At 46.8% G+C, this 10,457-nt stretch overlaps 1 protein-coding gene across 1 annotated transcript; it reads right to left on the reverse strand.

The window, feature by feature from the left end:
• Positions 1–3,318: 3,318 nt before the first annotated feature.
• On the reverse strand, positions 3,319–4,048 carry LOC123494928 (uncharacterized). The gene is made up of 2 exons (XM_045231440.2): positions 3,984–4,048; positions 3,319–3,865 (listed from the first exon to the last, which is right to left on the reverse strand). Exons 1-2 carry the CDS (start codon positions 4,046–4,048, stop codon positions 3,319–3,321), a joined length of 612 nt encoding a protein of 203 aa, XP_045087375.2.
• Between the last annotated feature and the right edge of the window lie 6,409 nt (positions 4,049–10,457).

Here is a 10,457-nt window from a genome sequence, read left to right on the forward strand (position 1 = left end):
ATATAGGCATCACGTCCGAGACAAGTAGACCGACTCCTGCCTGCATCTACTACTATTACTCCACACATCCACCGCTATCCAGCATGCATCTAGAGTATTGAGTTCATAAGAACAGAGTAACGCTTTAAGCAAGATGACATGATGTAGAGGGATAAACTCATGCAATATGATATAAACCCCATCTTGTTATCCTCGATGGCAACAATACAATACGTGCCTTGCTGCCCCTACTGTCACTGGGAAAGGACACCGCAAGATTGAACCCAAAGCTAAGCACTTCTCCCATTGCAAGAAAGATCAATCTAGTAGGCCAAACCAAACTGATAATTCGAAGAGACTTGCAAAGATAACCAATCATACATAAAAGAATTCAGAGAAGATTCAAATATTGTTCATAGATAAACTTGATCATAAACCCACAATTCATCGGTCTCAACAAACACACCGCAAAAGAAGATTACATCGAATAGATCTCCACAAGAGAGGGTGAGAACATTGTATTGAGATTCAAAAAGAGAGAAGTCATCTAGCTAATAACTATGGACCCGAAGGTCTGAGGTAAACTACTCACACTTCATCGGAGAGGCTATGGTGTTTATGTAGAAGCCCTCCGTGATCGATGCCCCCTCCGGCGGAGCTCCGGAACAGGCCCCAAGATGGAATTTCACGGGTACAGAAGGTTGCGGCGGTGGAATTAGGTTTTTGGCTCCGTATCTGGTAGTTTGGGGGTACGTAGGTATATATAGGAGGAAGGAGTACGTCGGTGGAGCAACAGGGGGCCCACGAGGGTGGAGGGCGCGCCCAGGGGGGTAGGTGCGCCCCCCTACCTCGTGGCCTCCTGGTTGATGTCTTGACGTAGGGTCCAAGTCCTCTGGATCACGTTCGTTCCGAAAATAACGTTCCCGAAGGTTTCCTTCCATTTGGACTCCGTTTGATATTCTTTTTCTGCGAAACTCTGAAATAGGCAAAACACAACAATTCTGGGCTGGGCCTCCGGTTACTAGGTTAGTCCCAAAAATAATATAAAAGTGTATAATAAAGCCCAATAATGTCCAAAACAGAATATAATATAACATGGAACAATCAAAAATTATAGATACGTTGGAGACGTATCACTTATCATAAGAGACCGTTTTGGCCTGTCCTTTGCCTCAAAAGGATTGGGCTACCTTGCTGCACTTTTGTTACTACTATCGTTACTTGCTCGTTACAAATTATCTTTCTATGAAACTACTGTGCCACTTACAATTTCAGCACTTGCAGACATTACCTTGCTGAAAACCACTTGTCATTTCCTTCTGCTCCTCATTGGGTTTGACACTCTTACTTATCGAAAAGAGCTACGATTGATCCCCTATACTTGTGGGTCATCATTACTTTGATAATTTGATATGTGGGTGGACCGGTGCTTGGATGCTACCCTTACTTGGACAAGCCTCCCACTTATGATTAACCCTTCTCGCAAGCATCCGCAATTACGAAAGAAGAATTAAGATAAATCTAACCATAGCATGAAACATGTGGATCCAAATCAGCCCCTTATGAAGCAACGCATAAACTAGGGTTTAACCTTCTGTCACTCTAGCAACCCATCATCTACTTATTACTTCCCAATGCCTTCCCCTAGGCCCAAATCATGGTGAAATGTCATGTAGTCGACGTTCACATAACACCACTAGAGGAAAGACAACATACATCTCATCAAAATACCGAACGAATACCAAATTCACATGATTACTTATAACAAGACTTCTCCCATGTCTCAGGAACAAATGTAACTACTCACAAAGCATATTCATGTTCAAGATTAGAGGGGTATTGAATATCATCAAGGATCTGAACATATGATCTTTCACCGAATAAACCAACTAGCATCAACTGCAAGGAGTAATCAACACTACTAGCAACCCACAGGTACCAATCTGAGGTTTTGAGACAAAGATCGGATACAAGAGATGAACTAGGGTTTGAGAGGAGACCTATTCTGCACAACTCCAACCTCTTGGGGTCGGGAGAGCAATACACGTCACCAACTGTTGGCAACAGGAAAAAATATGTCGTGGCATGTTGTTACTTCGGTTTCTATGTTATGTTGAATTGTTTTTTTTTATGAGAATGGGATCACCCCGGTTTCATTAAAAGCTAAATGACGGACAACATCCAGTACCCCAGGCTCAGCATCCGTATGGATTACAAGGTCTGTGCATCACCCCACCCATGCTTCCTGAGGAGCACATGCGTGGGGCATGCGGTGTTATGCCCTCACGGGGCTGGCACCTTTGGGAACGTCCCGCTAGGTTGTTATTTGTAGCTTGGTCGCGATCATTAAGGGACCCCACATGTGTTACCCAGCGTATGCATTAGGCCAACTCCAACGCGCGACCCCAAACGGACGTCTGTTTTGTTAGAATTTCGTCCGTTTGGGGGTGGCAATGGGGTCGTGTCCGCCCGGATTTGTGGATGCGACGGTCGTGCGCCCAACGCGCACCTGCATTTCGGCTGAATCTCGTCCGTTCACCAGCACAGTATATAAAATGAAAATGGATGCATATGAAATGGTTCAAATCAAACATAGCTCTCAAATAGTGTTTACAACCCAATCGGAATTTATTTGCATGACAAGAAACAATATCAAATAGTCTTACAACCCAATCAAAATGTGTTTGCATGACAAGAAATTAAAATCATAGATCTACTGATTGCCAATGTGAGTCCACACGTGCTCAACCAAGTCATCCTGGAGCTGGACATGAGTATGCCAATCACGCAACTCCCGATGAAACTTGACAAACTGTTCAAACGTTGCAGGAGGTGGATGCTCAGGCTCAGCATTTTCACCCTGGAAATCAACCCCTTGGTCGTAGATGCTAACAACATGCTTATCCTCCACGATCATGTTGTGCATGATCACACAAACAATCATCACCTCCCAAAGCTTCTTCGTGCTCCATGTCAATGTAGGGTTACGAACGATACCCCACCGAGACTAAAGCACACCGAAAGCACGCTACACATCCTTCCTAGCACTCTCTTGCATTTGGGAAAACCTCTGTCTCTTCTCACCTTGCGGATTGGGTATGGTATTCACAAGAGTGGACCACCGAGGATAGATGCCATGAGCTAGGTAATATCCCTTGTTGTAATGGTGGCCATTGACCTCAAAGTTGACCTCCGGGGAGTGCCCTTTCGCAAGCCTTGCAAACACCGGAGACCGCTGAAGAACACTAATATTATTCTGAGAACCAGCCATGCCAAAGAAAGAATGCTATATCCAGAGATCTTGTGAAGCCACAACTTCAAGTATAACAGCGGCACCTTTCACATGCCCTTGTACTGACCCTGCCAAGAAAATGGACAGCTCTCCCACTTCCAGTGCATACAATCTATACTACCAAGCATGCCCGTAAAGCCCCTCTCGGCATTGATCACTAGCAACCTCTCTGTATCAGCGGCATTTGGCTCTCTGAGGTACTCCGGGCCAAACACTTCCACCACCGCCGCGCAAAAACTATACAATGAGAGGAGACATGTGGACTCACTCATACGAACATACTCATCCACAAGATCACCAGGAATTCCATATGCAAGCATGCGGATAGTCGCAGTGCATTTCTGGTACAAAGAGAAATCAAGCTTGCCTAGGGCATCCTCTTTGCAGTCAAAGTATGGGTCATGCGCGACCACTCCCTGGCGAATACGATTGAACACATGCCTTCTCATTTGGAATCGGCAACGAAATTGATGTGGCCTAAAGAGAGCACCATCCTTAAAGTAATCAGCATAGAGAAGGGCGTGGCCTTTCTCCCTATTGCGGTCCAAGGCCGGAGTATGGACGGGGATTGATCCCCTGTACCGAGGCTGCTTCCTAGTGATGTGTTCATGTACGACCAACGCAGCCGCTAACTCTTCATCATCCGAGGATGAAGCATTCGATGGGCAAATGAAGTTGTGAAAGAAAAACTCATCACCACTATCCATTGTACCTTCTGAGCAATTCGTCGAACGCCTTGCGGTCGTGCTGGGAAAGCGGCCAGATAGTGCACGCCATGCTCCCCTCGCAGGCAGCAAAGCAAGGTTTTGGGGTCGGTGGTGCTGGAGGGCGCCCTGCCTCACCGAACAGCCGGCCAGAAGAGGTTGGGGACGACGGGCGACACCCACGGCCGTAGATTGTCTTCCACCGGCAACAAGGAGAACGCCGGTCAAATGCTTTCTGGAAGGCCGGTGCGGAGACAGCTATGGCATGGCGCAATGGTGGTTGGGACGGCCCTGGTGGAAGACGACGTGACCGGGGATGGTGGTGGCGGCGGCAATGTTGGTGCATGGAGGGAGGTAGAAGAAGAGAAAGGGGGGTCTGTCTCCCCGATGGGCGGGCCAGGGCAGGACAAGGGCACGCGCCGCTTGCGTCCGTGTGTGTCCGTTCGTCCGCAAACTCGGTCCAAACTTAAGCCGTGAATGGGTCGAAAGCGGACAAAAAACGGATGACGATCCGTTTGTGGCCGCGTGTTGGGAGGCCTGCTTTGTCCGTTTACCCCCTAATAAACACGGGCGGACAGAATGAGGTCGCGCGTTAGAGTTTGACCTTACACGCTAGCACGCCCACCGTGTGTGGTTTTTCCCTATAGGTTCGTTGGGTACATGGTGACAAGGGCGGCCAATCGGTGTGCGATGGCGTTGTCCGGTTGTTTTGGGCCCCACAAACCATGTGCACACACAAAGATACATGTGCAACGGGACTATCGATGAACGTTGTATGTATATGATCGTGTGACATGGTTTGTGATATTTATTATCGCCGTAGTCACTATTTGGCATGTCCATAAAATAAGGACAACACTAGCTAGCGGCCGTTCACTGCCAAGGATGGCATTTGCGAATAACTCGGGTGGCAGTTTGTAGAGTAGTGGGGGTGACATTTAAAAAGAAAATTACCATGACAGTTCTTTAATTTCAGTGTAGAAATTTTGAAGGCCGGGGCGTTACAATTGGTAATGAGAGCTGACTCTCGCAGTTACACGGATAGTTGTTGTTGCATAAAATGAACAAGAAAAGAGCCTAGGTCTTCTTCCTCTTTCCGTTGGCGCCGCCGCTGATCTGCCCCATCTCCAATGGCCGTTGGGCTATGCATGTGTGGAGAACCTCGGTTCCCCGGCGACGGGAGGGACTCCGTTCTCGTTCTTGTTAGGTTCAACGTCTTGGTTGGGGCTGTGTGGCGGTGGCGATGTCCCTTAGTAGGAATAATGTTTCCCACGTTCTACCCCAGTCCCGAGGTGCATCTAGCTTCATCGGAGGGCGTGTCGAGGTGCGTCTCCGCCGGATCTCGCGGGATTCGTTCGGTGATGGTCTTCGGTGGATCTGTTTGGATCCGGTCTTCGTTCATCTTCGCTAGAATGTTTACAGGTTTGATCCTTCCGAGCTACGACTTTCTTCATCGGTGATGATTGCTGCTCTAGTGCGCTGGTCCTATGAGGCTTAACATGACGACTTCCGGAGTACCTACTACAATAAAGTTTGCCTGGCTCTAGCGAGGGAGGGGTGATGACGGCGGCACGCTTTTGGCTCGCTCTTGTAGTCGTCGCTAGTGGTCCATAGACATGATTGTGATTTTTATTACTTCTGGTATTTTTATTACCTCTAGTATTTTTTGTACTATCATGATTGAAGACGAGTAGATTGAAAGATTTCACGCGAGAAAAAAAATACAACCTGAACTGCACCTGCCGTTAGCCGCGTCAGTTATTCGCTTGCTTGCCTCGGGCACAAATTTCTCACAAATGTTCTACAGTTCTTGGCGCGGACTTGACCGACATGTTAATGCACGCGTGACAAAATGGTTATTGGTTACATTAGTACGTTTTGTACGTGGTGCACATGTGTGATGCAACAGCTCTCATGTGCCATGATTAGTGAATTCACTTTGACCATAAGCGTGATGCAGCAAAGCGCCATTGAGATAATTAGTGAGGCTCGAAAGCCAAATCGCAATAATATTGTATCCGCAATCCCTTGATGGCGCCATCTCACCCTCCTTGCTGGATTCGGTTTCTTCTCTCTTCAGTCCCTATTAAGGTCTCGAGATTCCTGTGGCGTCGGACTGGCTGCACTGTCCGCGCTAGCTAGCTGCCCTCACATAGACATGCCCATACTTTTTCTGAACCGCTAATTTTCTATTAATAAAAGGAGCAAAATACAATATGTACAACAAATCTAAAGAGAGAAAGAAAGAGAAAAAAAGAGCTAAAATCAAAGCTCCTGTCCAATTCCTGTTTCAGGAAAACATCTAAATCAGTGTTGAAAATCAGAGTTCTCAAATAATCATCCTATGAACATACTTTGAGCCGGGTCGGAATTCGGGCTGGGCTTAATATGAACAATATTTCTCGTTCGATTTAATTATGTTAGAGCATTTAATTAAACCTATTGGCATACTTCTTTCGATCAACTATAAGTAATATGGATCGAAGAGAGTACCAAATTTCTTAGAAAAATATAGTTGTTATCTTGTTTGGGCTTTTTATAGGTTTTGGGGCGAAAAAGTTGAGACGAAGCCCAATCATTATATCGGGCTTTAGGGCAAGGGCCGTTGAGCCAGGTTTCTCATGCTCAAGCCAAGCTTGCTACGCATACATTTCCTTATTATTTGTCTTTGGGATGAGGATAAGGCGCTTGTTTGATTGTTTGTCATGAATTGTCACCTCATCATATTGAGAAGCTTTAGAGCATGGTCAATATATAGCCAGCTGCTGGCTATAACATGTTGTCATGTCATCCATATGACTCAATCATGATTAATACAGTATGGCCAGCTGTTCAGTGGCGGATCTTTAATCGCAGTCTTGGGTCCACAGTTCAAAATTTACACTAAACATCATCATAATCTCAACAAATAGTCTTACAATAGTAACAACTTCATAGGTATTTAGTGTTAAGTATATATTAAAATTTATGTTACAATTTTGGAGGGGGTGCCATGGCACCCACGACACACCCACTAGATCCGCCCCTGCAGCTATTAACTATACGAGCATGCCATTGTCATCAAAAGTTAACATTATTAATTACTCATACAATAGGGTTGACTATAAGGTAACAACTTTTTTTCACTTTCTCTCTATCTCTTCCCTCTCACTAAATGTTTTCACATAGGAGCACGCATAGAGGTGGCCTCTTGCATAAGAGCATGGCTGAGAGCAAGTACAACAGTGGGTTTATAGCTTGCTTGGCACTTTTGCCTATGTGGAGGAGAGATGTGAAAAAGTAAGAGGAATGAGCTCTCATGCAAGAGCCTAGCTATATACACATTTATAGACAAATACAATAAATGTGGAGAAAGAGACAGAGAGAAGATGAAAAAGGTACAAATATAATAGTCAATCTTATAGCCCACATTATTGTATGAGTGACTATAGATGATGGCTATAGATGACATGGCAGTTCCATATAGCCATCAGCTGGCTATATTATTAATCATGCTCTAATAGTACAAACGCTGTTGGCTATATGATGTTGTCACGTCATTTATAGCCAAGATTATATCCGGCAAATACAATAGTTGAATATAAATATGTACTACTTTGTTGATACATGGCCCAACACACTCTTTCACAATGTCCATAGGAGCACGTGTTGCAGCTGGCTCTTAAGTAGTAGCTCACTTCTCTTCTCTCATCACTTCTCTTTCTTCCATCTGTGCAAAAATATAATATTTAAAGACTTAGAGCCCGCCTAAATCATCTTATTATGCTTGCTCTAAGATCCCACTCCTTGCTTTTCCCATGTCTCTCTCCTTTAAATGGCTGAAAGTGCCATGTAAGCAGGCTTATAGCCCACTATTGTATTAGCTCTGACCTTACACTATCACAAAGCTTCTTAGTGCATGTGCTACAACTGGCCATAAATCTACATCCTGCTGTTCTTCTCTCTTTTCCAACTCAGCAAATATATAATATTTAAATCCTTATAGCACACTTATATCACCTTATTATACTTGCTCTTACAGACTTTCATCGGAACAAGTAACTCTCATGTAAGTATCACATGAGTGATAGAACATCTTCACAAAGATGTGAGGTGCTCACATGCTCTTGAGGCACCCGCGCGGTTGAATTTCCATCCAACGAGCATGGGCGGGCCTTCTGAATGTTTGGAGAAAATTCCCTCAAGAGTATTATAATTACGCACATATACGTGGCTCTGCACATGACCGTTGGATCTCTCAAGTGCCTAGGAACACGGGACCACTTGGTATTTTCCGAGGTGCGTACTAGTAAGAGCAACTCTAGCAGACCCCACAAAACGCCGGCCCGCAAAACACGTTTGCAGTTCGCGCAAAACCGTTTTTGCGGGCCGGCGCGTGCTAACACAGATGCAAACCCCCCAAACGGACCCGTAAAAAAGTATATTCACGGAATATGCTTTTTTACGAGTCGGCTATGCGGGTTTTGCTCGGGCACCAGCGCAACGACCCGCAAACAGAAAAACTGCAAATCTGAAATTTGTCATAGGGTTTCACAAACAAGTTCAAATTCAAATGGCATAAACAGTTTGCGCGCAAATAAAAGCGAAGTTCATTACGCAAAAGAGGGCATGCAAAGGTATGCGCCCATGTCCGGCATCATCTTGGGGGTCGATCTTCACTCCGCGCCATGGAGTCCATCTTGAAGTTCATCGGCGCCATCGTAGCCACCTCTGTCGATTGTTCCAACTCCCGCACCGAGATCATCCACATTGCCACCATATGGAGCAGAGAAAACATCACCGGAACTGGCAGACGGACCGGCCGAGGCGACCATTCTCCTCTTCAAGATCTCTCTCCTTGCCATATCATGCCATGTTTTGGTGACGTCGTCCATGTCATTGCGGTTCATTGACATGATCTTGTTCTCTTCGGCGAGCAACAATGACATCGATTTTTTTTCAGAGGCGCGTGCTTTTCTCTTCTCAATGGCAGCTCTGCGCAACCCCTCTTCCTTGAGCATTTGCCATTTTTCTTGCTTCTCTTTTGCCTTCTTCTCGGCCAACTCTTTCTTGATCTCCAACGACTTCAACAACATCAACTCGTTTGATTGCACCATGACATCAATCTTCTCCCTCAAACTCGATGCTTCTTGCTCTCTCTTCATCTTCTCTTTAGTCTTCTTGTCGCCATCGGGCTTGTGCAAATTTCTTGGGCCATCATCATCCTCATCTTCATCCATGTTTGTAAGTGAGCCTCTCTTTGGTGGGGATTCTTTGTCGATCAACTTCCACTTCTCGCACTTTTGGAGCAACTCCCAACAATGCTCTAATTTGAAGAATCTGCCTTCCGAAGCTTCCATGTCCTTGTATCTATGTTGAGCAATCTTGTCCTACACAATGTGAACAAAGTGATGCAATCATTTCTCATGATACATTATGATGATGCACAACTTGAACAAAGGCAAAGCAAACTCACATAGTCGGACTCCACTGTGCCACTTGGAGGTGCATTGCGTACTTGCTCCAAGCAAGCTGCCCAACGGCTGCACATAGGCTTGATGTTCTCCCAACGACCTTGAAGCGACCGAAATGTGCGTGGAGTCCTATTGGGGTAGTTTTTCATAATGCAGAAGTATTGATCTTTGATCCTTTGCCAATATCTCTTGGCGGTTTGAGAAGTACCCGTGCATGCATCAAGAGACACCGCACTCCATGGTTTGATCAAAGCTTGATCTTCCAAGATCGCGTAGTTCTTCGATCTTTGGCTTTTCCCAGTTTCTGCTTGTGATTGCTCAAACGCTTCCGCTTCGATCTCCTCCAACTCGTCCGCACAACCATGATCGTCCACGCCGCCCTCCGTTTCATTGTAGTCAAATGGTTCGAAAGGGGCTTGATCAATGTCAACCGCGTTCGTGTCCAACAAGTTCACGAACTCGGTTGTTGCATTGTTCGAACCACCGCTATAGCGAACGATAACAAGTCACGAGCTATCGACAACAATGGCGAAAAATGAAAGAGAATCGCCGAAGACCGAAGAGATATACCTTCCGGCCATTTCGTCGAACACCTCGCTCGCGGGGGGAGCGGCACCGTTGAACGACATCGCCGGAGCACCTCCTTGCGGGGGGATGGAGTGAGATGTTGAAGAAGATGGCTTCCTTGAAGTCGGAACCTTCCTCCGCTTTGCGCCCGCGGCCTTGCCGGCCTTCTCCGCCGCTGGCCGGGATCGCACTGCGGCATTGGCGCCCGGAGCGCGGGCCATCGCGGCGGGGGCAGCCGGATTCCCGCCCTGCACAACCACGTTGCCCTGCCGCTTGCGGGCAGGCGCGGCGTGTGCTTGGGCGACGCCGGCGGGGCCAACATGGTCGGCGACGAGATCCGCCCGAGGGGAAGGGGCGTGCGCGACCTCGGCGGTGACGGGGGACAACATGGGGTCATCCATGGCGGCGAGGGACGGCCGGGGAGGAGCAGCCGGAGCTTGTGGAGGGGGGCAATGGTGGCGG

The sequence above is a fragment of the Aegilops tauschii genome, chromosome 7 (genome assembly GCF_002575655.3).
Source record: "Aegilops tauschii subsp. strangulata cultivar AL8/78 chromosome 7, Aet v6.0, whole genome shotgun sequence".
Classification (NCBI taxonomy): domain Eukaryota; kingdom Viridiplantae; phylum Streptophyta; class Magnoliopsida; order Poales; family Poaceae; genus Aegilops; species Aegilops tauschii.